At 48.7% G+C, this 25,675-nt stretch overlaps 1 protein-coding gene across 3 annotated transcripts in view; it reads left to right on the top strand.

Annotated features, from left to right (window-relative positions):
- LDLRAD3 (low density lipoprotein receptor class A domain containing 3) overlaps positions 1 to 22,731 on the top strand; it is a 72,569-nt gene extending 49,838 nt beyond the window's left edge. For all 3 annotated transcript variants that reach the window (XM_029582859.1, XM_029582857.1, XM_029582858.1), the window contains 2 exons: positions 20,435 to 20,780; positions 21,595 to 22,731. In XM_029582859.1, the coding sequence (XP_029438719.1) occupies positions 20,435 to 20,780; positions 21,595 to 21,820 (572 nt within the window). In that variant the 3' untranslated portion in view covers positions 21,821 to 22,731. The remainder of the gene's footprint in view (positions 1 to 20,434; positions 20,781 to 21,594) is intronic.
- Positions 22,732 to 25,675: the final 2,944 nt, after the last annotated feature.

Genomic DNA, 25,675 nt, shown 5'->3' with positions numbered 1-25,675 from the left:
CACCTCAGTTACCCCTTGTGGGACAAAACTCTTGGATTTATTTCAAATGTCTCCTCCCCCGCCACCAAGAGGGGAGCGGAGGGAAGGAGCCACGCTGTCCGCAGAGTTGGGGGAGGTCCCCAGAGGCCTAATGAGATTATTGCCTGCTGGTCTGGCGCTGGCAGCCCTAGGGGGACCACGCTCTTTAGCAGGCTGGAGTGGATGCGCCCGCCACGCTCTCTCTTCTGTTGGGTTGCAGCCAACGTGGCGGTGTTGTCATGGCAATCTGGGTTTCCAAGTCAGTGGCAGGAGCATGGGAAGCATTTTTCTGGACGAGCTTCTGCGGAGGTTGAATTAGGAAAACCGAATCCCTGTTTCTCTTCTGCGAGTGGATCTGGCCAGCGAGCCACGCGAGCACGGTAGACCCCCCGGCCTTCTTGGGCAGTGGTGTGACCAGTCGAAGCCTTATCCCTTGGCCATGACTTCTGCAGTGTTCTTCACAGTTAGGAGGGCCAACGTAGCTTCTTTTCCTGGTTTTTTCCCCCCCATCGCGTGCACAGATTTGTACAGTTCTGATTTTCACAGGGAAATCCCATGGTCAGTGCAGGAACGCAGTGGAACAGAGCCGGGACTGGATCAGCCTGTTTCGCCTGCCCTGGCACGAGGTAGTAGATGCTGTACTCCTGGACGGAGGGCTGGGCACAGGGGTCTCTCTTTATTACAAGTTATAGTTAACCGAAGCCGTTCCTCTTGGGGTGGGATTTTGAGCAGAGCAAGCCCTGTTCTGTTCCTGCGGGTCCATTCCTGCTTGTCACAAACAGGGATCGCTGTGGGGAAAGAGCTGGTGAGATGGTCTCCATTCCCACTTAAACCCATGATCGCCGTGCCTGGGTGCAGGGAATGCCTGGAAACACTTTCTCATCACTCCAGACTGGTTCTGTACAAATACTTGCATTTCATTATTTGTCCTTTTCTTCTTGTGCATGAGAATCGGTGGCAAGGCAGCTGGCACTGACACTTTGTCAGAAAGTAGATATTTCCAAAGTTGGGCTCTGGCTAATTTTAGTGTGGCCTGTGCTGGAATGATAGCCTCCGGCTGCCTGCCCTGCCATGGCGAGTCTTCCCCAGCAGCTCAGCTCTGCGTTGGGAGAGAGAGGAGCTGAATATATAATGCGCTGTCGCTCTGCAAGTGTGACAGTTTTATTGAACAATGTCTGGGGCTAGAGCGTCAGAAGTGCGAAACTGCCTTTTGAGAGGTAAGAGAGTCAGACGGTTCAGCTCTGGTGGGAGACAGTAATTATTTTCAGATCATGGCGATAGAGATGTCCCTTTTTAATCTCCGTGCCACTGCCGGGCGCTGCTCGCTGTTCCGGAGGGAGAAACCGCCATCTCGTGGCCGGATACAAGGCTTGGCCAAGCCTTCCAAATCTGAAACCCACTTGCCAGGACGGATTGTTTTGGGGGGTGGGGGAAGGGGAAAACTAGACCTGTTCTTCTTCTTTCAAGGCCTTTCCAGCTTGCATCAGACACATGACGAAGCCCAGGGCTGACGGTTTCACCCTCCCGAGCTCCCTGCATGAGGTGCCCCGATATTTGACTGGGAGCGCTGCTGAAGGAAGTGCATCGGGGTGGCTGAACCCTGTAGAAAGGGTAACACCGAGGGCTGGGTAGGAACAGCCCTGGTGCTTTTACCTGTAATGAAGAGAGGCAGTGGGGAGCAAGGTCTGCGCGCTCCCTGCGGGGGCTTCATAATTTTATGTGGTTAATCATATTCTGCTTTTCGGCACTTCAAAGCGGGTTACATTCAGGTACTGTTAAGTGTTTCCCTGTCCCCAGAGGGCTCACAGTCTGTTTGCACCTGAAGCAACAGAGGGTAAAGTGATTGCCCAAGGTCACAAGGAGTGGCAGTGGGATCCGAGCCCTGCTTTCCCTGGTTCGTAGCCCGCTGCTCCTCCAACCTATTTATGACCAACAAATACCAGAGCCTCTCCTCTCTAAGGGAGCAAAGGGGGCCACTGTGTCCCACCCCAAAACTGCAGTAAAATCAGCCCTTCCTGTTCCTGACTGGCTTGAAGCAGTCCTTGAAATTAAGAGTCACCAGATGGCCGTGGCGTAGACCACACGTGGACGTGCCAAGCTTTGCAATGGCTGCGTCTCTTAAGGCAAAGCAGGGAACTCCTGGGAGCAGGCAATGCACACCCGTGGCTCTTCCTTTAGAGGAACTAAAGAGTAAGTCCGTATTGTGAACGAGAATTAAACGTTCAGAAGCAGGACTGTAAGTTGTTAGTTTTTCAGAATGAAATACAGAGAGCTCCTTATGGCTGTGTCCTATCCATCCGTCACATGGGAGTGACGTGGTGGGCCGCAGGAGCACACGCTAGCTTCCTCCCTGAGTCCTCCCAGCGTCCCTCCCTGCAGCTCCTCTGCCATCTGTGGCACAGGTGCTTCTTGCAGTCGGGCATTTTTTCTTCATCATCTTCTTCTCACTCCCTCCTCTATTTTGCTTCCATGAAGGTTGCGCTTTCTCCTTCAGCGCATCCTCCTCGTCTGTTACCACAGCTCAGGGAGCTGGCACTGGGGATCGGGCCGGTGACGAGATTCTGATTTCACCCTCTTGGTTTCCGCTCGAGCTTCCTGTGCTTTTCTAGGCCAGGTTTTTTCAGCTTTGCATCTCGTTTACTCCTGCGGGTGGCGGGCGGCACCGTAGGTTGGTGCTCTTGTGTTTTCAGGTTGCGTTTCGGCCTAGGGTTGCCAGCTGGCTGACCATCGCCAAGGACGGGGCTGGTTTTATTCCGTTGCTGCCAGACCTTCTGTCCTTAAAATGGATAAAGCAGAGCGAAACGCGAACTGGCTACATCATGACGCGTTCCTCTTTCAGCCTCACCCGCTGCTTGATTTGGTAAAATTCAAACGCCTCCTTACTAGGGACCGGTTAGAAAGGTGGCCCTTTCCAATTCAAGGTCAGGCAGCTCTGGTTAACCCCGTGTCTTTCAGGTGGGGGCTCCGTGGGTACCCCGAAATGGTTCTGCGCAATTCTTATATTCAGTGGTGGGGAGGAGAGAGCATTGGACTTCGGCAGAATGTCACAACATATTATAAGAGTTTCTTATTCAGAACCACTGGGCTAACTTACCAGGTTTTCACCAGATTCACGTTGGATATGCATGAAGTAAATGTGCATGCGAATGGGGTTAATTTACATGCATCTTGTCTGACCTGACCTTCAGGCCGGCGTGGACCGGTGCTGCCAGCGCCTTCCTACGGTGCAAGGGATTGGACTTTAAGAGTCGTGTCCTTGGCAGCAGCAGCGGCAGCTTTGCCACCTGGGATGCTTTGTCTGCCCTGGGTTGTAAACTAGCGATGTGCTCTGCTGTCAAGATGGCAGGGAAACGCCAACAACATTAGTTTCATGTTGTCATTTCTAAGCCAGACAAATGAGGAAATAAAGCAAGGTGAGGGGTGGGATGCTATGTTTTGGATGTTGTGATGTCTCTGTTGTCCCTTATGGTGATCCGTTGTGGGCATCTTTGGTAGGACAGACGTACGGAGGGGCCAGCAAAGTTTACTCAAATAAACTTACCCGGCTAACTTAACTCTGCCTCAGAATATCCCGCAGCGCCCCTGTGTTATCCAGCTAAATTCTAGCCAAATAAATGGCAGAAATATCCAGAAGTCAGCATTTAGCTCGATAACTCTCGTTTCTGGATAAGTGGACCCCATAAAACGTTGCCATGCACTCCCCTATTTTAAACTCCCATTCCTAAACGCTTTGGGATTCCCAGACCTGCCATTGTCAGTTTAGAGATGGGGGGTTAAAAATCCAGGGGGCTGCAGTGTCCCAGTGGTTGGAATGACCTGGCAGCTTCCTCAGCTCATCAGAACCAGGGCTGGGATCCGGTGCCGTGAATCTTCCTGGGCAACTGGCTAGGGATTTTCCCTCTAACCCCTCACAACTCCCTTAGCACAGTCACTGCAGCTGTGATCCTGGGCCGAGGGCCACGGACCAGGGCTCCTGCAACCCTGGGCCCTAAATCCAGCCACCAGGTGTCACTGTTTTCACGATGGCTATGACGTCCGCAGCCCTGGCTGAGCCAGGGCGTGAACCCAGGTCCCTGTGCATGGCAGACCGGCCTGGCCTTCAGTTAACCTTGCCTGGTGATAGATAAAGAACGTATCTGAACGTGCACAGTTTCTTCGGTGAGTGTTGTGGCTCTTTGGCTGGTTCGTTTCCCAGGAGCCAGGGATAAATCGGATGGATTCCTCCCGGAGCTGCAGGGGACTCCGGAACGGGAACACTTGGCCTTCTGGGCCGTCTTTAGGTCTTCGTCTCCCCATCTCTGGATTGAACAGCAGTGCCCATCTGGAAGCCCCTGGCATGCGTTTTGTGCTGAGCTGATTTCCTCTGGTTTCAGACAAAACCAGAGGAAGCAAAGGGAAAGGCAGAGGGGCAGAGCAGGAGCACCAACGAGGACAGATTAGCTGACAAAGCCCTTAGCGGGTAGGAAATTCAAACCAAGGTTTCTATGGCGACCAGCGAGCTGAGCCAAATCTGCTCTCTTCCGAGGCGCGGTGAATTCGGCATTACCTCCGGAGCTAATCTTCCTGCTTATTCTGAGCTGCGGGGGGGGAGGAGGAGAGGGAGGGAGCACCTGGGGTCGGGCCTGCATTAGCATTGCATGTCGCATGCCGCTTTCCTGTTCTGGCAGAATGCATGCGTCGATGTAAGTCTGGGGGGGTTTATGTCATCGCCAATCTGTAGTTCTGGTCCTTTAATGAGATGAGCCGTGGGCAGAGGCTAGAATCCCGTATCTGGAAAAAAAAATCCAGGTCTCGACCTTTTGGAGCTGTTAACAAAGACCACCTTGTCTTGTCAAGACTAATTTGGGTCCGTCCGTCACCCTTGTGGGATTCTGCTTGTTTGCCTTCTCCGTTCTGTTCAAACATGTATAATCCGGCGTTCTTTTGTATTTCTAAAGCAGCATTTGAACGCAGCCATGCAAACATTAATACACAATTCCTCCTCTATTGTAGAAGTAAAGAGCAAAGGGAAAACAAAATTATTTGCTTTCAACATCTAGATCAGGGGTGCTCAAGTCTGTGCTTGTGGCCCCCGAAGCCAGCATCTCTCTAATGAATATGCATGGGATTTATTTGCATGACTAGGGATATCCTGAAAATCCGACTGGCTTGGGGGAGGGAAGGCGGGGGACCCCTGCTCTAGATTTTCTCGCTCTCTGTGTATTATTGCGTTCGCCACTATCATTACTGCTTCACGTTCTCCCCTGCTGCAGAAGGGACTCCTCTGTCCTTGATTTCCTCAGTAAGGACATCGCATCTGCATTTGCTGCACTGTTTTTTTTTTTTAAACAAGTTTCATTAGCATTTGCTGTAAACTAGCGATCGAGGGCAAAGGTTAATCCCCGATTTGCAGTTCAGTTTCATTCTTGTAAATCAAAGCCGGTTTTCAGTTTGCTGTGGCTGAGCAGAAATCCAACAGTATTAAATTGCGCTATCGTGGACCTGCTGTCGTATTGGCAGAAAATATTAATGTTAAGTAAAAAAAAATATCTGTGTCTATATAAAACTAAAGATTACTTCCCCGTTCTCACGGTGAAAGCTCGGTGATCAGGAGCCCCAATTCCTATGCAGTGACTCCCGAGATCCCAGGGTGGGGACAGGTATCCCATTCCTTACCTTTATTTGTTTTGTGTCACACAGCACGAGCGCGGGGGGTGCTCATCTGCCCCCGCGTGCTGCTTCCTAGGTCCCTGCAATCTATAGTCCCAGGTTGTCGCCGGGCCCGCGCTCTCATTTCTGTTTTAGCTCTCATATTTCATTACTTGCACGCACTCTTGAAGAGGCTGCACAGATCCAGAACCACGGGTCGGGACACACAAGGAGGACAGACACTCATCCTATTCCTTCTGTATTCACTCTTTCTCTGGGGATTTCATTAGAAACAAGTGACGGGGGGGGTGTGGGGAGCTAGTGCCATAATGTGAAGCTTTTTCTGGAAGGAAAGCTGCGATTTCAGGCACTTTCCTGCCCAGGTCTGCTTTTGGATTTGATGGGTAATAAATCACATTTGTTGCTGAGCTGCGGGAGTGTCTGGAGGAAAAAAAATGCATCCCCAAAAAAGCAAAGATGAAAAAAAAAAAGAGCTTTCCGAGCAGTATTGACCTAAAGTTTTATTACTGTGGCCTTCATGGAATGAGTGGGATGGGTCTGGGTCCAGCTGACAGCAGGTTTATGTCTGAGGACCATAGGAAGAGGACCACATGGTGCACCCAGTGTGTCCGTCTGTGCCTTACTCAAGCTCTGGTCATCTCCCCCGCCGCTAACATCTCTGGGAGGTCGATATATTCAGAGCAATTAGCCGGCTAAGTTTTGGAGTTGGCCGGACCAGATGTGGCCTTTCAGTGCTTTTCTCCATTCTGGCTGGGTGAGTCATTCTGTAGCTCTAATGCAGCTGGATACAAAGAGGCGACGGGGGCCATTCCGGTGGTGTTACCTTCATTTATCCGCCTAACTCTGATGAGAAACCTTGCAGTCCTGCCGTTAGCTGGGAAAGCAGAGGCTGAGCCGTGGCCCATCCTCACCTGCAAATGCCTTTTACAAATGGAAGAGCCAAGTGCAGCTGATTCCTCATGGCCAAAAATCCCCACCTGTATCCCTGAGCCCCCAAAAGTGTCCCCAAAGCAAAGCAGTAGGAGGGACAGGCTCGTACCCGCTCCCGCTCTGCTGAATACTGAAAGGTACTGGTGCTTAGTGGTAATTCACTTCACGCCCCAGTGAAACAGCCGATCCCCATTCAGATCTGGGGGGTGAGGTAAGTGCCAGCACCTGTCGGCAGGTAAGAGCCTCTCCTGCTCTGCTTTAGGGACATTCCTGAGGCCTCAGGGGGGTGGATTTTTGGCCACGGGTTTTTTTTTTAAGGTAAGGGATTGTTCGGGGGAAGGGGGACGGGACTGTGGCGCATGACCTGATAATTCATAAAGATTTTAGGGGGAGCAGTAGAGAGGCTGCTCAGCTGCATTGGGGTTTTGTTTTGTTTTTAATATTCAGAAAGTCGGTAAGCAGCAAAGTTACCCGATAACTCTCTCCCGGTAACCTTAGTTGCGTCTCCTCAGCAGAAGAGTTGGGCCTTATTCCTCTGACTATAGTGAGCTCTGTCTGCCTGCCCCAGGCACTGCTGGAAGTCTGAACCAGGTGTCTGCTGCCCTCTTTTTTTTGTGCCTCCCTTCCTTTCAGCTTCATACGATGACCCTCTTGTCCTTGAGCTTCTCATTCAACGAAAAATGCTTCCTTCTGGTTCCTTACTGAAGTCTGCGCGATACTTGAAGGTTTGCGTCACGCCTTCGGCCCCTTCAGTTTCTCTCTGTGTAGCTCACGGTGCAGGCTGTGCACCGTTTTAATTGCAGGTTTATATTCTGCTTTTCGTGACTGGGCATCCATGCCAAACAGGTGGCCCTCCTTTCAATTGCCTCTGTTTTAGCAGAATCCCTTTGGCAGATAGAGGGGGGAGGGGAGTTATTTTCAAGCAGCCCACATAGGAAAAGCAACAAACATTCAGCCACATTACATCAGTTTTCAAAGCGGATTTAGGCCCATAAATCCACCATAAAATGATCCCATCAAAACTACCTTTCACAAGTGACACCTGCTGCTTTTTCCTGAAAACTCATGCACAGACTGCCGGTTTTGGGTTTTTTTTTATCGTATGTGCATTAAACCCAATATCCTACCAGCCCTGGCCCAGACATCCCTTGGCTCAATTCAGGTAAACCTTCTTTATTCACGCATAGAAGGTCACCCACGTATCAGGCGGGAAATTTTAAAGAAGGCCACTTCTGCACCTACAACAGAAAATTACCCCCAAAGTAGGCTCCCCCGCCCTCCAGTGCCTCGTGACGTCCCAGAAAGCTGGTAAAGTGCCGCTCCTTGCAGAGGTATCACCTGTTGTTCCTGTGCTTTTCCTGGCCAGTACTGGCAGGATCTGGGCTTACGTCCCTGCGTCTGACCAAGGCGTTTGCAGGATCCTCACACCTCCCTTCCCTTCCTCACGGTTTGCTAGCAGGGATGCAGTGTGCACTCTAGGACTGGCTTCAATCCAAGTCTCAAAACTTTGCACTAATTCTGAGGAGCGCGGGGAAGGACTGGATTTCGGGGCCAGAAGAGAGGAAGGTCACCTTTATTTCTCCCCCACATTTGTCTTCAGCTGGAGACTGTGTTGCTTCAATGCCTATCGGTCGGACCAGGCACGAGGAAAGCTTGTGCTGCCCGTACCTCCTGTCATGTGGATAAATGAGGGACATCCGTTTTACGTGCTCTCAATCTAGCAACATTCGCCATCTGTAAGATCACTAACAAAAAAAAAAAATCTGCTATAGTGGATTTTCTCCCTTTTTCGGCGAGAGGCTGATAGATGTAACGGCGCATCTTGTTATTCAGCAAGGCTCCGCATAACAATCAGAGAACGGATACAATGTAAAAACACAGCAAAATGAATAGTTCTAAAAATTAATACATTGTTTAAAAAAAATGACAAGCCTGGCAAAAAATTAAATCCTGCTCCTTTGAATTTCAATACAATAACCCTGAGTAACGTCTAAAGAGTTTCAGAAAATTTATGCTCCCGTTTGACTCAAAATATGAAAAGGCAAAAATCCTCCCACTGCTCCTGTCATTTTCATACCTCTCGGTTTTGTTGCTGAGTGCAAATGAGAGACAAAGGCTGAATAGTAAGCGCTGTAAAACCATCCACAGGGCGTGCAGGATAGACGGATCGGTGGGCTCTGCTGCCACCACTTCTCCAGTGCCGTGGCATGGAAGGGGGTCCCGTGGTGCTCGTTAGATGTAGAGCAGTGTAGCCCGATGGTCTGTGAACAGTTTAAAGGTGCAGCATCGTATTCGCTGCCCCAGCACCACCAGTTCAGAGTTGTGCTGCCTCCCCATGATTTTAATTGTAACTCAGAAGTAGATCCCAAATGGCATCACCTGGAAATTGCAGGTAAAAAGATCAGGGCCAGTCGGCAGAACCCCTGGGTGCTAATCCCCATTTTGCTGTGGGGGAGGGGTTGGGAGAAGGGGATAAGGAGAAAGCTGTGAGTGGCAGCTGGGCCAGATGTGCCGCGTGGACTTTTTTTCCTCTTGCTATGTTAAATTGCAGTAGGCGGAGAGCGGTCAGACTGGACGGGCCCTTGTGCCCCTTATCTGCTGTTGGATTCTGTGTGTCCTGGCTCTGCCGCCGAGCCTGTGTATGGCTTTGGGGGAGTCGCTCTGTATCGCCGTGCCTCCGTGTACCCAACCCTAACTTAATGTACAGAATAACACCGGCCTTTCTCCTGTTATCCCCACCTCGCAACTCGTCACTCTCGTGTTCGAAGCGGCGCTCCCCCAGGGTTATTTCAGTAGTGCTAGGAGTTTGAAGGCGCCTGGAGAGCTTGTTCATATGCATGGAATTAATTAGAGCCAAATTATAATTATAAGTAAGGAGTATCCGCTTCTTGATGTGCAGTTGGTGGTATAAATGATAAATAGCCCTCTTTGTATAATACAGGTCAGCAGAGGTGCCAGGTCCCCGTTCTGCCATCCCTCCTGTCTCGGTCCCGCGACGCCTGCGGGGGGAGGGGGGTGATACATGTCACATGCACAGGAATATACTCCACCCCTCTCGCACGCACACGTATAAATAGACAGATGTGTACGTGTGCATGAGATGAAAGTGTATTCCAGAAGGTTCCCAAGAAGGAAAAGCAGTAAAGGACACGGAGCTGGCAGGCAGCCAGGGGGAAAAGTCCTCACAGCCATCTTGTCCAGAGCGGCGGCCCCCACCCGCCTTCCCCGTTGTTTTGGTTTTTTTTTTCTTTTCACAAGAATAGTTTCTGAGAAGGGGGAGGCAGGTGGGGGAAAAACATTTTTCTTTTCCTTTTTACATTTCTTATGGGGCAATTTGCAATCTGCCCCCAGCTTTAGTGCAGGGTCTGCAGGGATGGGAAGGTCAGGGCGGGCTTTCCCTTGGAAATTTACCCAGGGATCTTCCACCTGCTCCTTGTGCAGGTGGATCTGAAAAGGAAATCTCTGCAGGCTTTTTCCCAGTCCTGCCTCCCCGCCCCCCGTGCGTGCTGTGCAGCGCTGCACGGACGTCTAGCGTGCGCAGTCTTCAGACGGCCGTTCGCGTGGGCAGATCACCGCTTACCCGCGCAGACGGGGGATATTTCTGATAATTAGCAGGACTCGGATCACAATTACAGCTTCTGCCTGAGAGAGTCCCCATCATGTACTGCAAGCAACTGAAGCAAGAAACCATTTTGCTCGGCTTTGGGGGCAGAGGAGGAGGTGGGCACTGAAAAGCAGAAAATCGGCAATGTCCGGCACGTTTCCTGTGGATGCTCGGTGCCACCTGGCAGGGCAGCCTCAGCCCGTGGGCCCTCCGCTGTTCTTCCTCCACGTTCCCCCTCCTAACCCCTTTCCTGCTCTCTCTTTCAGACCCGGCCTGCAGCCGGCCTGACAGAGGAGGGGGAGCTAAATAGTGGTTTTCTTTGAACAAACTGTATTAATTAAAATGCCTCCCGCCGGGCCTGCCGGTGCACGTTGCTTTGTTGGGCATTCGCCCGGACGCCAGCGGGCACTTGAGCTTGGATTGCTGGCGCCCCAGATGTGCGCTGTACGATGCAGATGTGCGCCACTTCTGTGTCTGTGCCGTGCTCGTCACTCGCAGGGGTTGAGCCGTGAGCTCAGGGTTATTAGTAACGTTCGTTAAGTAGAGTAAAGGCGCGACGGGCAGTGAGCCTCGGCGCAGCTATGGAAGAGGTTCATTTCCAGTGAGAGAGCAGCACAAAATGAGCAACTCAGCAGCGCCGCAAATATGGAGAGGCAGGAGGAGCGGTGCGGGGGGGGGTTAAAGGCTGGAACCTGGAGCCAGGCGTGCTCTGAGTTTTAATCCCACTCGGATTTATCCTCCTGTGCCACAGTTTACTGAGCTCTGACAATTTAGCTGCAGTGGTTAAGCCCGTGAAGTGCTCTGAGGTTTTGCTAGGCTTCCGAAGTGTTGCCTAAACAGCACATTATTATTTTTTTCATTCTTGCTGCGCTTGGCATTAATGTTCCTTGAGTGGAAGCTGAGCGGCGGCGGCAGACGCAAGCCTTCGAAAGGGAGGGAGGGAGGGTGAATGGCGTTTTCCACACTGGGCGTTCTCTCTGCAGGCTTTCATCATAGTGCCCCTCGCTGGCCAGAATCACTGCCGCACCCACCCTGGTCATACACTCCCACCACCCGCTGCTTGCCAGCCTCTTCCCTCCCACCACTCACCCTCTTCCTCATCCACTTTTACACCTTCAGCAGGCTTCGGCTGCAGACCAGCATTAGCGCACCTGGCACCTGCCTCTCTCTCTCTCTAGACCCCAGCAAATCACTGTCCCTGCTCTGGCCTGGCCCTTCCCCATGGTTTCCTAAATGCAATTTTCTTTGTCTGACTCCTGAGCTTCTGCTGCCCCTCGCCACCCTCGCTGGTATCACAGTACACGAATCTCATAGCATCGTACACTGGGATAAAGGCATTCACCCATTCCCCGTCGTTAACTCGCTCTTCTCGCCCAGGCCACCTCTGCACCAGAGACCTGTTTGGTCTCGGAAGCTCGTGCACCGCTTCGTCTTTGGATTAGCCTTACGGCGGTCCGACATTAGAGGCCTTCCGGTTTGCAAAACATTCTCCGGGACCAGCACATCCACCAGAAGTCTGCAGAACTGATTTTAGTCAGATTCTCACCCGCAAAATTAAGAAGTCAGAAAGCGATGTCGGCCAAGGCAGGCAATTGCAGAAATACAAGTAGCACTGTTGGGACTGTCCTTTCTCTGATCAATAGTCCGCTAATGAAGTGGGGAGCCCTGTTTTTTAGCAGGAGCAGAGCTACTGCAATTGCACTATTAAGACCTAGGAACCGTTTGCAGCCCCTGGTGGGAGGGAGTCTGCCTAGTGCACGGTGGTGACACTAAGTGGCCAGACTCGGAGTTGCACATACGAGTTCTGGAAGGAGCCACGGTCAGTAGCCCCCTGGTCAAGGCCTGAGCCCAGCAAACTCTGCTTCTGTTTGAGCTGGAAGCCTAAAGGAGCAAGAGGAAAGCGCCACCCCACCCCCCAAAAAGAAGAAAAAAAAAAAGTCAGTGCCAAAGTATCCATCCTCACAGTCACTATTACACAAATAAGAGCACCACCCAATTTCATTAGCACGCAGCATCAAATTAAGCAGCAAGAACTGCATCCAATCTAAGATTAAAGTAGAATCCATAGTTCTCATTAAAGGCTAAGTGAGATGTAAATTCAGAGACTGAGTTATTAAAACAATTCCACTTGTCTGAAAGGTAATCTTTATAGAGCAGTAACTTGCTTAATTGGAAGGAAGAAAGATTGTGTAGAAGGATGGAGATCTGAACCGAAGGATTCAAATTTTAGCTCTTCAGAGAGGATAGAGAAGGCACTAGAAAAGCATAAAATTATACGAAACCTTCCTCCCCCCCCCCCCTTCCCCCGTAGGAGAGACGCACAAAAGGCATTGTGTTGTGTGACCTGGCCCTGTGGGTAACAAACGAGCGCAAATCTAAGCACAGCTTGTTTGCACGGAATAAATCCGTCTTTTGCCCCCGGGGGAAAGAACGCAGGAAAAAAGAGAAGCAAAACCTTGCAGGGGTGAACGGCCATCTCGGGACATTGAGTGGAAAGCGCTGAATTCGCGACACCCCCCCCACGGTGCTCTCTACAGACGTTCTGGAATGTTCCACCACCTCCTTCCCGCGCAGGTTTGTAAAACATTAAAGCTGATGCAGCCTCTTCCCCCACCCAAAAAAAAAAGTAACAACACAGCATTGGCCCCAAGCGCTGGAGGGCGGCGTTGCTTTCATTTATCCCCCAAAAAAGAAAGCAAAATGTATTTTTCTTAATTTACAAACTAATTATCTTTGGATTATTATGTTTTGCTAGCGACGGTGGCCTAGACCTGCCATTGACTGGAAGACTGGACGCGGTATCTGCATGTCTTGTGCAGTGGGGTACTCAGCCTTCTCAGGCCACAGCTCATGATGATCATTTTATAGCACGGGAGGACATACACAGTAGGGGGAAATATTGAGGAATGATGAGTTCCTGCCCCAAAGAGCTGACAATGGGAGTGACTTGCCCATGGTCTGAAGGAGTGTTGGTGGGAGAAGCCAGATTTGCACCCTGGTTTCCAGCCCAGGATTGTAGCTCCAGGTTTCTAGTAGGGAACTGCAGTTTCCTGTACATCTCTCGCCAATGTAATGATCGCACCTGTGCTGCTGCTTGAAAGTGTGCTTTGTTCACACCTGGGAACTCTCCACATCTTACCCAGAGACCCTGAAATGTCAAAGGACTTGCTGAGTCTCTGGGCGGCGCGGTTTAAGCAGCCTGTGCGGGCCCCTGAAAGAGAGGAATCGCCTGGGCCAGCACAGACGGACGAGAGTGTTTGCTGCGCGGCCAGAAGGAGCAGGGGCGGCGTCAGCCCACGTAGCTGGAAGAGAGAGGAGGAAGTCCCATCAGCCACAGGGGCCTAAAGGAGGAGACTGCTGCTGGGTTTGTGGCGTGGATAGTGGGCGTGTGTGTGTGTGAGGAAGAGAGTGTGTGTGTGTGTGGAAGAGAGTGTGTGTGAGACAGAGAGTGTGTGTGTGTGAGAGTGAGAGAGAAGAAAGTCTGTTTACATATGTCCCCCCCCACACACACACACTCTCCCTTCTGATCCATGACGATTTCAGGGTGACTGGAAATCAGAATTTCCCCAGTATGTTTATGGCTTCCATTTAAGTCTGGCACAAAGCAACCAGGAAAACTGTTTAAGAGCTAAGGAGCAAGATATTGATGCTTCCCCAGGATTGCCCAGAGCGGCCTGCGGTAGCTGGAGAGGCGCACTCAGAACGGATCATAAAACACCAGGTTGAGAGTTTGACAGGTAGCTCGTTTTCCAGAGTTTTATAACGGTTTGAAGGGATTACAACAAAGCACTCTGAAAAGCTAAAGCAACTAAAAGTTTAATTAAACAGAATTACTTGCTGTGTCTCTGTGCACAAACAGCCTCATGCATATTCATCACTGTAATTATGGTGGTTAAAAAAAAACCCCACAAGTAAATGTGCGACACGCGGTATTTTGCATGCCTGGAATTTATCTCCAGTTACCACAGAAATTAATTGCAAGTTGTTTAATTTTGTGCTTTGTCCATTGAGGCTAACTCTTTTTTTTTTTTTTTTTTTTTTGTTTTTTAAATGAGTAATTGTTGCAAACATCAACTGCTTTTAAGCAGCGGGGTCTGCTTGTGTCTGCTGCAGCGCTCGCGCGTAGTTAGAGGCCTCGTAAGCCTCTCGCACAAAGGTCTCTAATTGCTGCTCGGATTCCCCCTCCGGCTTTATTTCAAAACTCCGGGCACTTGAGTGGGAAACGTTTTCTCGGCAGTTCAGTAAATTTGATGCCTTTTTGTTTTAAGCTGCGTTGTTTACATTGAGGGCCACGAGCTTCCACTTATGCCCTCTCTTTCTGGACAGTGCCAATATCTTTCCGATGATTTTGGTGCGCTCGATGCTGCAGAATCGTTAAATGTTTGCTCTGCAGTACAAGTCCTCCGGTATTTCGGTCCCAAAGCCGAGTGTCTGCTGTGCTTCTGGCACGGTGCTTAGTAAGTGCTTTATCCGAGATTAGTGCCCAGCCTGCTGCATCTTCCTTGGAGGATGGGAAATGGCCAGGAGCCCACTTTCGTAGTATTATTAGATTCTTTGACCTCGGTGCTGCTGCTGCTGCTGCTCCTCCTCCTCCTCGGTCGGGACCCGATCTTCAGGCCTGCGCTCGGCAGGGATTGGAAGGGACGTGGCGGAGGCGCTGCCGCCGCGGGTGTTTTCTCCAAGCAGCCTCTCTGCAAGTTGTGGGTGAGGCGGATTCGTTTATCCTTGACATCAAACCCCTTGGAAGTGGTGCTAGATGAGGAGAGATTTGCTTCTGCCACCGGCTTGGCTGGCCTGGCGCCAGATTTCACGAGCACGGAGGGGGTCACTGATCGGCTGTGTCCTGTTAAGAGAGATAGCGTAAGCTTTGAGAGCCCGGTTTTCAGTGACAGCTCCCCCCCTGGCAACCCTCAAACCCACGGGCCCATGAGTACGTTACTCCTGGGGGGGCCTGCCAGCTGATTTTCAAAGAGTTTCCTAGAGTTTCCCTTTGAATATCTCAAATCAGCTGGATTTTTATTTTTTTTTTTACCCTGCTCAGTTTGCAGATGGGGAGGGGCAATTTTGAAAGGGATTTCCACAGGTAAAAGGGCACTCTTACTCTTTCACCTCCACTCCACGGTGTGGGGAAAAGAAGCAGTACTGGGGCAGGGTCCATCCCAGAAGAGGATGCAAAGGGACTTCCTGACTGGGACTTTGCACCTTCACCCTCTGCAAATACTTTGATACCTGCGGACCTCGTCAGGGAAGTTATTATTATTATTATTTTTAACTATTTATTACAATTTTACATAAGAACATGCCATACTGGGTCAGACCAAGGGTCCATCAAGCCCAGCATCCTGTTTCCAACAGAGGCCAATCCAAGTCACAAGTACCCGGCAAGTACCCAAACATTAAATAAATCTCAAGCTACTATTGCTTATTAATTAATAGCAGTTTATGGATTTTTCCTCTAGGAACTTATCCAAAACTTTTTTAAACTCAGTTACACTAACTGCTGTAACCACATCCTCTGGCAATGAATTCCAAAACTTAACTATGTGCTGAGTCAAAAAGAATGGTCTTTGATTTGTTTTAAATGAGCTACTTGCTAACTTCATGAAGTGCCCCCCTGGTCCTTCTATTATCAGAGAGAACAAAAAACTGATTTACATTAACTTGTTCAAGTCCTTTCATGATTTTGTAGACCTCTATCATATCCCCCTCAGCCGTCTCTTCTCCAAACTGAACAGCCCTAACTTCTTTAGCTTGTTCTCATTGGGTATCCATTTCATGTCCCTTTATCAGTTTGGTCGCCCTTCTCTGTACTTCCTCCAGTGCAACTATATCTTTTTCAACATGCAGCGACCAGAATTGTACACAGTATTCAAGAAACAGTCTCACCATGGAGTGATTATAGAAGCATTTTTCCCTATATGCAACACCTTGCACTTAACCACGTTAAATTTCACCCGCCATTTGGAAGCCCAATCTTCCAGTTTCACAAGATCCTCCTGCAATGTATCACAATCCACTTGAGATTTAACTACTCTGCCTAATTTTGTGTCATCTGCAAATTTGATCCCCCTCAGCCGAATTCCTTTCCAGATCAGTCCAAGTACAGATCCCTGAGGCACTCCACTGTTTACCTTTTTTTACTGTGAAATCTGACCATTTAATGCTACTCTGTTTCCTGTCTTTTAACCAGTTTGTAATCCACGAAAGGACATCGCCTCCTATCCCATGACTTTTTAGTTTTCTTAGAAGCCTCTCATGCAGGACTTTGTTGAACGCCTTCTGAATATCCAAATATACCACATCTACTGGTTCACCTTTGTCCACAAGTTTATTCACCCCTTCAAAAAAATGTAGATTTGTGAGGCAAGACTTTCCTTAGGAAACTCCATGCTGGCTGTGTCCCATCAAACCATGTCTATCTAAATGTTTTGTGATTTTCTTCTTTATAACAGTTTCCATGTTTTTTTCCGGCACTGAAGTCAGGCTCATCATTCTACAGTTTCCCGGATCACCCCTGGATCCTTTTTTAAATATCGGAGTTACGTTGGCCATCTTCCAATCTTCAGGTACCAAAGGATGATTTTAATGATAGGTTACAAATTAACTGAAATAGGTCTGAAACTTCATTTTTTAATTCTTTCAGAACCCTGGGGTATATACCATCTGGTCCAGGTGATTTACTACTCTTCAGTTTGTCAGTCTGGCCTTCCATATCTTTCAGGTTCACCGTGATTTGGTTCAGTTCATCTGAATCATCACCCTTGAAAATCTTCTCCAGAACGGGTATCTCCCCAACATCCTCTTCAGTAAACACCGAAGCAAAGAAATCATTTAATCTTTCCGCAATGGCCTTATCTTCTCAAGTGCCCCTTTAACCCCCTCGATCATCTAATGGTCCAACTGACTCCCTCACCGGCTTTCTGTTTCGGATATATTTTTTAAAGTTTTTGTGAGTTTTTGCCTCTACAGCCAACTTCTTTTCAAATTCTCTCTTAGCCTGTCTTATCAGTCTTACATTTTAACTTGCCAATGCTTATGCATTATCCTGTTTTCTTCTGATGAATCCTTCTTCCATTTTTGAATGAAGATCTTTTGGCTAACAGAGACTCTTTCACTTCACTTTTTAACTATGCTGGCAATCGTTCGACCTTCCTTTCACCTTTCTTAATGCGTGGAATACATATGGATTCTGCTTCTAGGATGGTATTTTTTTAATAATGTCCATGCCTGTTGCACACTTTTTACCTTTATATCTGCACCTTTCAATTTTTTTTTAAACTATTTTTCTAATTTTATCAAAGTTTGCCTTTTGAAAGTTTAGTGCTAGAGCCGTGGATTTGCTTACTGCCCCCCTTCCAGTCATGAATCCAAATTTGATCATATTACGATCCCTATTGCCAAGCGGCCCCCGCCCCCGTTACCTCTCTCACCAAATCCTGCGCTCCACTGAGATTTAAATCTACAATTGCTCCCTCTCTCCTCGGTTCCTGAACCAATTGACTGTCATTTATTCCATCCAGGAATAGCATGTCCTGATGTTTCACTCACCCAGTCATACAAAAAACAGAAACTGACACGGCTATCAGCCAGCATAACAAGCACTGGTGCACATTGAGTTTGCATATACAGTAAGTCAAGATCAAAGGATCACATGATAGTCAGAAACAAAGGGAATTGACCCAAATCACACTGACAACCCTTCACAGCCCCAAATTAAACCCTCTTAACTAGGTACAGGCAATGGGTAACTATAGTTTTGATGATCTATGGCCCAAACAGGAAAGGTATTTTTAAAGGAAAACTCTGCAGGGAGTTTCTCTTTGAAAATAGACTTGCAGACTCCCCTTAAGTACAAATTATCTGTAGGCCTGCAAGCTACATTAGGGGGGATGGGAGTTGTTAGTCTGAAGCGCGGAATGCACAGGGATCTCCCCTGGCCCACCCTAGCACCCACCCCTTTTCTCCGCACTGAGTGTAAGGTGGGAATTTGAAATCCCATTAAAAATCGCCCTCCTACTCCTCCCCCCGTAATATGCCACTGCAGAGTTAATAGTATAGGGCGTTTAGTTTTGCCACTTCCTGGCCTTCCTTCACATGCACAGCCCCTCGGAGCTGTAACCTTGAACACTTCAGGATATGCAGCCACATAATAGCCATTTTTATTTTCATTTTGTTTTGGTTTTATTTTTCGGCACTAAAAACGAATGCTCATCCCAAAGCGTAAAATGGGCTCTCGCACGCCGGCATCGTTTTTGGAGACGGACCCATAACCTGTGTTCATTAGAAGATGCAGAATGTCTGGCCTTCTGCTCAGCTTCTGCTCTTTCAAAGGTTGAAATCGAAAAAAAAAAAAAAGAAATAGAAACCCCAGGCTGGAGCAGAGACTTCTGAACAATATGGTAATAAGTCTGCCAGACAGGGCTAGACTTGCTGGATAGAGTTCGCCTCAGATCTTTAAAAGAAAACAAAGAGAGAGAAATCCTTTTTATGTAGCCAGAATACTGTCACAGTCCTCTGAGTTCAGTCTGTTACACTGCTGGGTAAAAATGATGTTCAGTTTCTTCCTGCTCCTGTGGGCTTCCAGCTCACTCGGAACCAGGGCTCAGATCTGGCACCAGAAACCTTCGGTTGTAGCCACCTGGGGTTTTATATTCCCTCCCAACTAGTATTGGTCCTCAGTTGGAGGCCCACGTACAAACGGCAGCAATAACCCCCTTCTTGTTTTTATTTTATCGGCAGTCGTGGTCCTTAAATCTCACTGCTAGGTATCACCATGCACAATGCCTTGGATTCTTTCTCCTTCCCACCGCTTGCAGGGAATCTGCAATCCAACCCTGCGGTGGGAATCTGAATCCCAGGTACCTCTGCGTGGCAGCGCTGCCGCTGAGTCATCCAGCCCACCACTATTAATTTTATTTTAAAACAGATTTTTTTCTGGGTCATTTAACGCTCTTATTTTATCTTGGTGTTATTAAATACTTTTTTTTTTTTCTTTAACAGAAAAATCCCACTTAACTGCCAGGTGAGAGTCTTCCAGAGGTGTGGGCAATTAGCAGCAGTCTTGGACATGATGCGTTGTGTTTTGTATTCAAATTGACCTTAGATTAGTCAAATCCTATATTACGAATGATCGCTTAATGGCCATTGAAACATAAGAAGGATATTCATTTTGAAATAGTTTTTTTTTTAAACAAATTTTATGCTGATGAAAGGTGCTGAACTGGCTGTATTGTCCAGAGCAGCTGTTTGGTCACCATTTTCTTCCAGCTACATAGAAATAAGGTCAACAAACAACTTTCAGGCTATCTAGACTTTTGAAATAAAAAAAAAAAGTTCTGTGTCTGAGCATTTAAATTGAGGGACCTTAAGTCACAAGACGCCTACTCTTACCTATTGAAAACCCAAACCAGTCTTCGTTTCATTTTAACCATGGCTTAATATCAAGTAAGAGCAAGAGGGCTACTGGAAGTTTTAGAGCTTGTCGAGCCATCAAAGATAATGAGAGGACTAGGTTAGAATCTCATCGTGCATGACCGTCTCTGATCTTCTGCCAAACCAATATATCAGTATAATCTGTGGCAGCCCTCTTTCCCAGGCTCATTGACCTAAGCTTAGAGTGAGTGTCATGGTCTGCGATAGACTGCATTAGACCCAGGAAGAAGCCAGTCTCTTTCCTTTACATTGTCTCTGTGCAAAAGCTCTCAGACAAAGGAACACTGCCAGTGATGTATTGGGTTTTCGCTAAACTTGAACTGATTTCTAGATTCTGTCCAGCAGTGATGCTTGCAGTTGTGCAAGTTAAGGAGATACGCTCGTCATGAGACCATTATAAGAATCTGCGAAGTATAAAATGGCGCATGTTGATCGGATTGCTTTGATTGTTTGGTTAAAACTTGGTGGGCTGTTGGATCTCCTGTGTATAAGGTGACCAGATAACTCCATGTCATCAAAGCCAGGCTGAGCCGTCCCTGATTTTTGCCCCATTCTATTTATGAATTTCTAGTTCCCATTTCTGTAAGAAGACTGAGATGCAATGGGGTAGGCCTGGGCTGACTCAGTCTCTCTCTTATGGAGATATCTTGTCACCTATTAAACAGAGCTCCTCGGCCTTTATGCTTGGGTTTTGTGAGGTTTCAGATCCAGATAAGCAGTAGAAAGGTGTTCTGAAACCTCTCCAGCCCTGACGGCTTTCCTGACAAACTAACGATTTTTCCTTTTTCCTTTGTTCTTCAGAGGCTGGCAGCGGGCAGGATTATGTTGCCTCCGAGAATCAGCTGCTGTATTACCCCAGCATCACTTATGCTATTATTGGGAGCTCGGTCGTCTTTGTGCTGGTGGTGGTGCTGCTGGCGCTGGTTCTGCACCACCAGCGGAAACGCAATAACCTGCTGACCTTGCCTGTCCGTCGCCTGCAGCACCCAGTCCTCCTGTCCCGACTGGTGGTCCTGGACCACCCTCACCACTGCAGCGTCACCTACAATGTCAACAACGGAATCCAGTACATGTCTGGCCAGGCGTACCACCAACCGCTGGGTCTGGACTCCCCGCCCTCGTACTCCGAGGCGCTGCTGGATGAAAGGTACGGTCAGGAGAATACGCCCTTCTCCTCCACTTCTGCTTTATAATTGTCTTTAGAGTTGCTTTAAGGAGCTACTGGGATCCAATGATAAACAGCTTTTTCTCTCCTGGTGTCCTCTGAATTCGAAAGCATGATAATTATAAAGATGAAGTCTGTACTTCCCTCATTCAACTAAATGGGGCAGCTTTATCTTAGTTTTGCTCTGCCGTGCATCCCACGGAGAAAGCTAAGAGAGATTTTCATTGACATGACCGGAGACATTTCCTGCTCTGGAACAGGACACGGTAAATTGGCTTTAAGCGCCTTGGTCCCGTGTTGCACAAGGTCGCAGCATGTAAGGCGCTCTTGGCTCTTCCCAAACCGCTGTGACCTTCCATGCAGACAGCACTGAGGCTCACCAGCACCAACAACCTCGATAGGAAAAATAATGTTACGGTACAGCGAGGGGGCAATCGTCAAAGGGATTTCTGTGAGCAAAAAGCATTTAGGCAAGTCGGCCGTCTGAAGATTGCTTACGCCGTATGCAGGGAAAAGAACGTACTTATTGCCACAAGCCCATGTACCTTTTACCTGCATCGTAGTGCAGGCGATCCCAGGGCAGAGAGAGGTCAGGGAAGAATCCTACACACACAGTATGGTCTGAAAAGAAAATAACAGGTACAAATCGCTGGGGGGAAGGTACACATAATACTTTTGCTTTGAAAACTGGTGAAAAGTCTGTGGGGTAAAAGAAGATGCACAGTCCCACTCCCACCCCTTGCCACGCATCCCCGAATGTCCACAACAATAAAAATCTTTTCTTTTCTTGCGACAGGCCGCCATGGTTTGATCTCCCTCCGCCACCGTACTCTTCAGGCACAGAGTCCCCGGGTCAGACAGAGCTTCCTCCTTACCGCTCGCGGACCGGGAGCCTCGAGAGCACGGATGCCCCCAGGGCAGGGAGCCCCCTACACGTGGACAGCGGCAGACCAAGAGGAATCTGTGACACGGACAATCCCAGACTCCCTCATGAGAGAGCGACTTTCCGCTCAGCCCTGTAGCTGAAGGAGACATATAATATGGGGGATATTTAAAAGTAAATATAGGCTAGTCTGCTGTAGCGTGTTACCACCGGAGCTTTTTGTTTCCTACTGACCACAAGTCTCATGAGACATTTTAGTTGGTGTAAGTGCTCTTACTTTCACCTCCCATGGTCTCCCAGGGAGCTGTAATCTTGCATGATGGATGGAAAGACAGGACTACGACTCCCAGAATGCACTGGGATGTGGCTTTCTAGCACATGCCGGAGATCTTGGCTACCTTATGCTGGAGGTTTTTCAGACCGAAGTTAGCACAGACACAGTAATATATCCCATCGTGGGATTAGGGTGAAAGGGGGGAGGACTCATGCGTAATCGAAGGATCTGTACAGAAAGGGGGAGGGGCGCATGGAACAGCCTTCCTGTGCAGGTGGTGAAGACAAGGACAATAGCAATTCACAGGGATTAATTTGTAGGCAGAAAGGAAGGGGGTGAGATGGGTGGGCAAGGGCCACACCTCAGGGTGCGCAGCTCCAGCCCTCTCTGTTTCGTCCAAGGGCCGGAGGGGCCCATGAATGATCCATGCTTCTCTTTAATCAGGGGATCCAGAACTGATGCACATTTTCCTACTTCTCTTCCCCCCACCCAAGAAAGAATAATAGATAGGAAATGCATTATTTTTTCTTTGGAAGAAACAAAGAAGACATAGGAACAAAACTGAATTGAGACATGAAAAGTGATGCCTTGTAGCTCCTTGAGGGCATAAATGGTATCACTGCTTTAAGAACAAATTAGAAAGAAAAATTGAGACTGTTATTTAGCAGGGTGCAACTGTATTTTTAAAATCGTCGTGCAATATTTATGCCTGTTTTTTGGGGCTTTTCTTGCCCTCTGATTGTCTCAGAACATGAACATAAATGGTCTTCAGAAGGCTTCTGGCAGCTGTCATGTTCCCGGTCCCTATAGGGTGAGGGAATGTCAGGCAATGCATGAGGCCAGCGTGTGCATGCACCGGGTTCAGGAAAGGAGCCATGGTCTGTGGCCCCCTGCCCAAAGACTGTTGCTCTGCTGGCTGGGCTCCATGTGTGGGATGCGAGGGGTTAAAAAAAAAACAAAAACAGGGGGAAGATCTGGATAGTTGTGAAAGGTTTGTGGTGCTATAGAGGAGATCTGTAAGGCTGTGCCATGGAATTTTCTCCACACATTCACATCTCACTATTGCTTGGATAGGGATGGCCAACGCGTCGGTAGGTTTGGCCAATCTGTCCTTTGGAATCTGTTTGAGGTATAGAACCCAACTCTCTCTCACTGTTATTATTTAGGAGAGTTGTGGGTGGATCCTTGGACCTGTGGCAAATGACCACGCCCCCGGGGGAAGATCCCGAGAGGGACCACCGGTCAGGCTCAGAGTTAGGAGACAGACACTTGAAGCTCCAGGGAGGAAGATTCAGAACCAATGTCAGGAAGTATTTCTTCACGGAGAGGGTGGTGGATGCCTGGAATGCCCTTCCGGAGGAAGTGGTGAAGACCAGAACTGTGAAGGACTTCAAAGGGGCGTGGGATAAACACTGTGGATCCATAAAGACAAGAGGCCGTCAATGAAGAGTGGGTGGCTCGCCGGAATGACTGCTACTGCCTGGAGATAATACCCTTATTCAATAAACATACACATGCTTACTGTGACTCCAACATCGCTCTAAGCTTCAACAGCAAGAGGAAATGTGGAAAAAAGGATTTGCACTCACAAAGCGGGGAGCAGCTGGCTTGTTACGGCGGTTACTACCCCAAACCAAATAAGCCTGATACTTCACTTTCAATACATATCCAGCATAGCTCTCTGCTTCAACGGCAGGGGAGAAGAAAAACTGATACTTCACGCATATCCAGCATAGCTCTCTGCTTCAACGGCAGGGGAGAAGAAAAACTGATACTTCACGCATGTCCAGCATAGCTCTCTGCTTCAACGGCAGGGGAGAAGAAAAACTGATACTTTATGCATATCCAGCATAGCTCCCTGCTTCAACGGCAGGGGAGAAGAAAAACTGATACTTCACGCATATCCAGCATAGCTCCCTGCTTCAACGGCAGGGGAGAAGAAAAACTGATACTTCACGCATATCCAGCATAGCTCTCTGCTTCAACGGCAGGGGAGAAGAAAAACTGATACTTCACGCATATCCAGCATAGCTCTCTGCTTCAACGGCAGGAGAGAAGAAAAACTGATACTTCACGCATATCCACCATCGCTCTCTGCTTCAACGGCAGGGGAGAAGAAAAACAACCAATAAGGGCTGAATAACATAGTCTGGGTAAAACAAATAAGCATGGGTGTAGCTTGCTTATTGCGGTGGTTACTACCTCTACTACCCCTAACTAATCAAGCTTGATATTTCACTCGGATGCAGCTCCATCACTGCTCTCTACATTAATGGCGGGGGTGGAAGGGAAATAGAACCAAAGAGGTAAGAGAAACAGATAAGTATGAGAAAAAAATGTGTGAAGCTTGCTGGGCAGACTGGATGGGCCATTTGGTCGTCTTCTGCTGTCATTTCTATGTTCCTATGACACACACTAGTTCTTTTATTAGACAGTATACTGAACCACCAGAGGTGGCAGTAGTGAGCTGGAATGCCCGGCTGGGCTGTAGTCCCTCAGATACTGGAACAGCGATCCCTGGAGGCTGAGCTGTAGAGAAACTGAAATATAGTGAGGAGGCAGGGTATGCAGAGTTCATGGACAGAACCTGATGGTAACACTCACACACAATGTCTCATAGAAGCCCAGGAGCTGGAATGTATAGGCCCTCAAGGAGCGAGTACCTGGTTCCAGGGAAAGCTCTGAGAAGAGCGATGGTAACTACAGATGTAGTAGGCAGCGATGACTTCCAGGCAGAAGTGAATTCCGAAGAAGTCCGGGAACGAGGGCCCTCGAGCGAGTACCAGTTCCAGACTGCAATCTACAAAGTAAGAGAGAACGAGGCCCCCGAGGAGTGGGTACCCCTGGTTAGTCCGAGGAAGCAGAGTAGCGTAGATAGAACGAATCCATATCCTTGCTAACTCGAGTTGTTAGCAATTCAGAGACCTTTAAATATCTGAAGCGGATGACGTCATCTAAGGGGGACGCCCCTGAGGTTCGCGCCACTTCTGGTACTTGAGGCGGGGCCGTGCTGCGCGCGCATCCCTAGGCATCAGGTCAACATGGAAGACTGCAGCGTCGGGCTGGTCCGGGGATGCCAGACGAGGTTGAAAGAGAGATGCTGCGGCAGTCAGCCTTCCATCAACCCCGGAGGGAGTCGGTAAGGTGGGCGGAGTGGAGACGTCGGGCAGCGACGGTCGCAATGCTCACCTAGGGCCTGTTGTTTGGGTTCACTAGTGTTGTTGTGCTGATTGGTACCTGGTTTCAGTGTCTTTTGGTCCCCTTTTATGTCTAGAGGACGTGAATGAAGAGTGGGTGGCTCATGGGAATGACGGCTACTACCTGGAGATAATACCCTTATTCAATAAACATACACACGGTTAATGCGACTCCAACATTGCTCTAAGCTTCAATGGCAAGAGCAAAAAAGCGGGGAGTAGCTTGCTTGTTACGGTGGTTACTACCTCAAACCAAATAAGCCTGATACTTCACTTTCAATGCATATCCAGCATAGCTCTCTGCTTCAAGGGCAGGGGAGAAAGTCTGATACTTCACTTTCAATGCATATTCAGCATAGCTCTCTGCTGAACAGCAGGGGGAATGAAGAAAAGTGGATCTATATACAGACAACAACCAACAAGGACCGAATTACATAGTCTCTGTAAACAAATAAGCATGGGTGTAGCTTGCTTATTGCGGCGGTTACTACTCCTAACTAATTAAGCTAGATATTTCACTTAG

Source organism: Rhinatrema bivittatum, chromosome 17 (genome assembly GCF_901001135.1).
Source record: "Rhinatrema bivittatum chromosome 17, aRhiBiv1.1, whole genome shotgun sequence".
Lineage (NCBI taxonomy): Eukaryota > Metazoa > Chordata > Amphibia > Gymnophiona > Rhinatrematidae > Rhinatrema > Rhinatrema bivittatum.
This window is presented reverse-complemented; position numbering and strand designations above follow the sequence as displayed.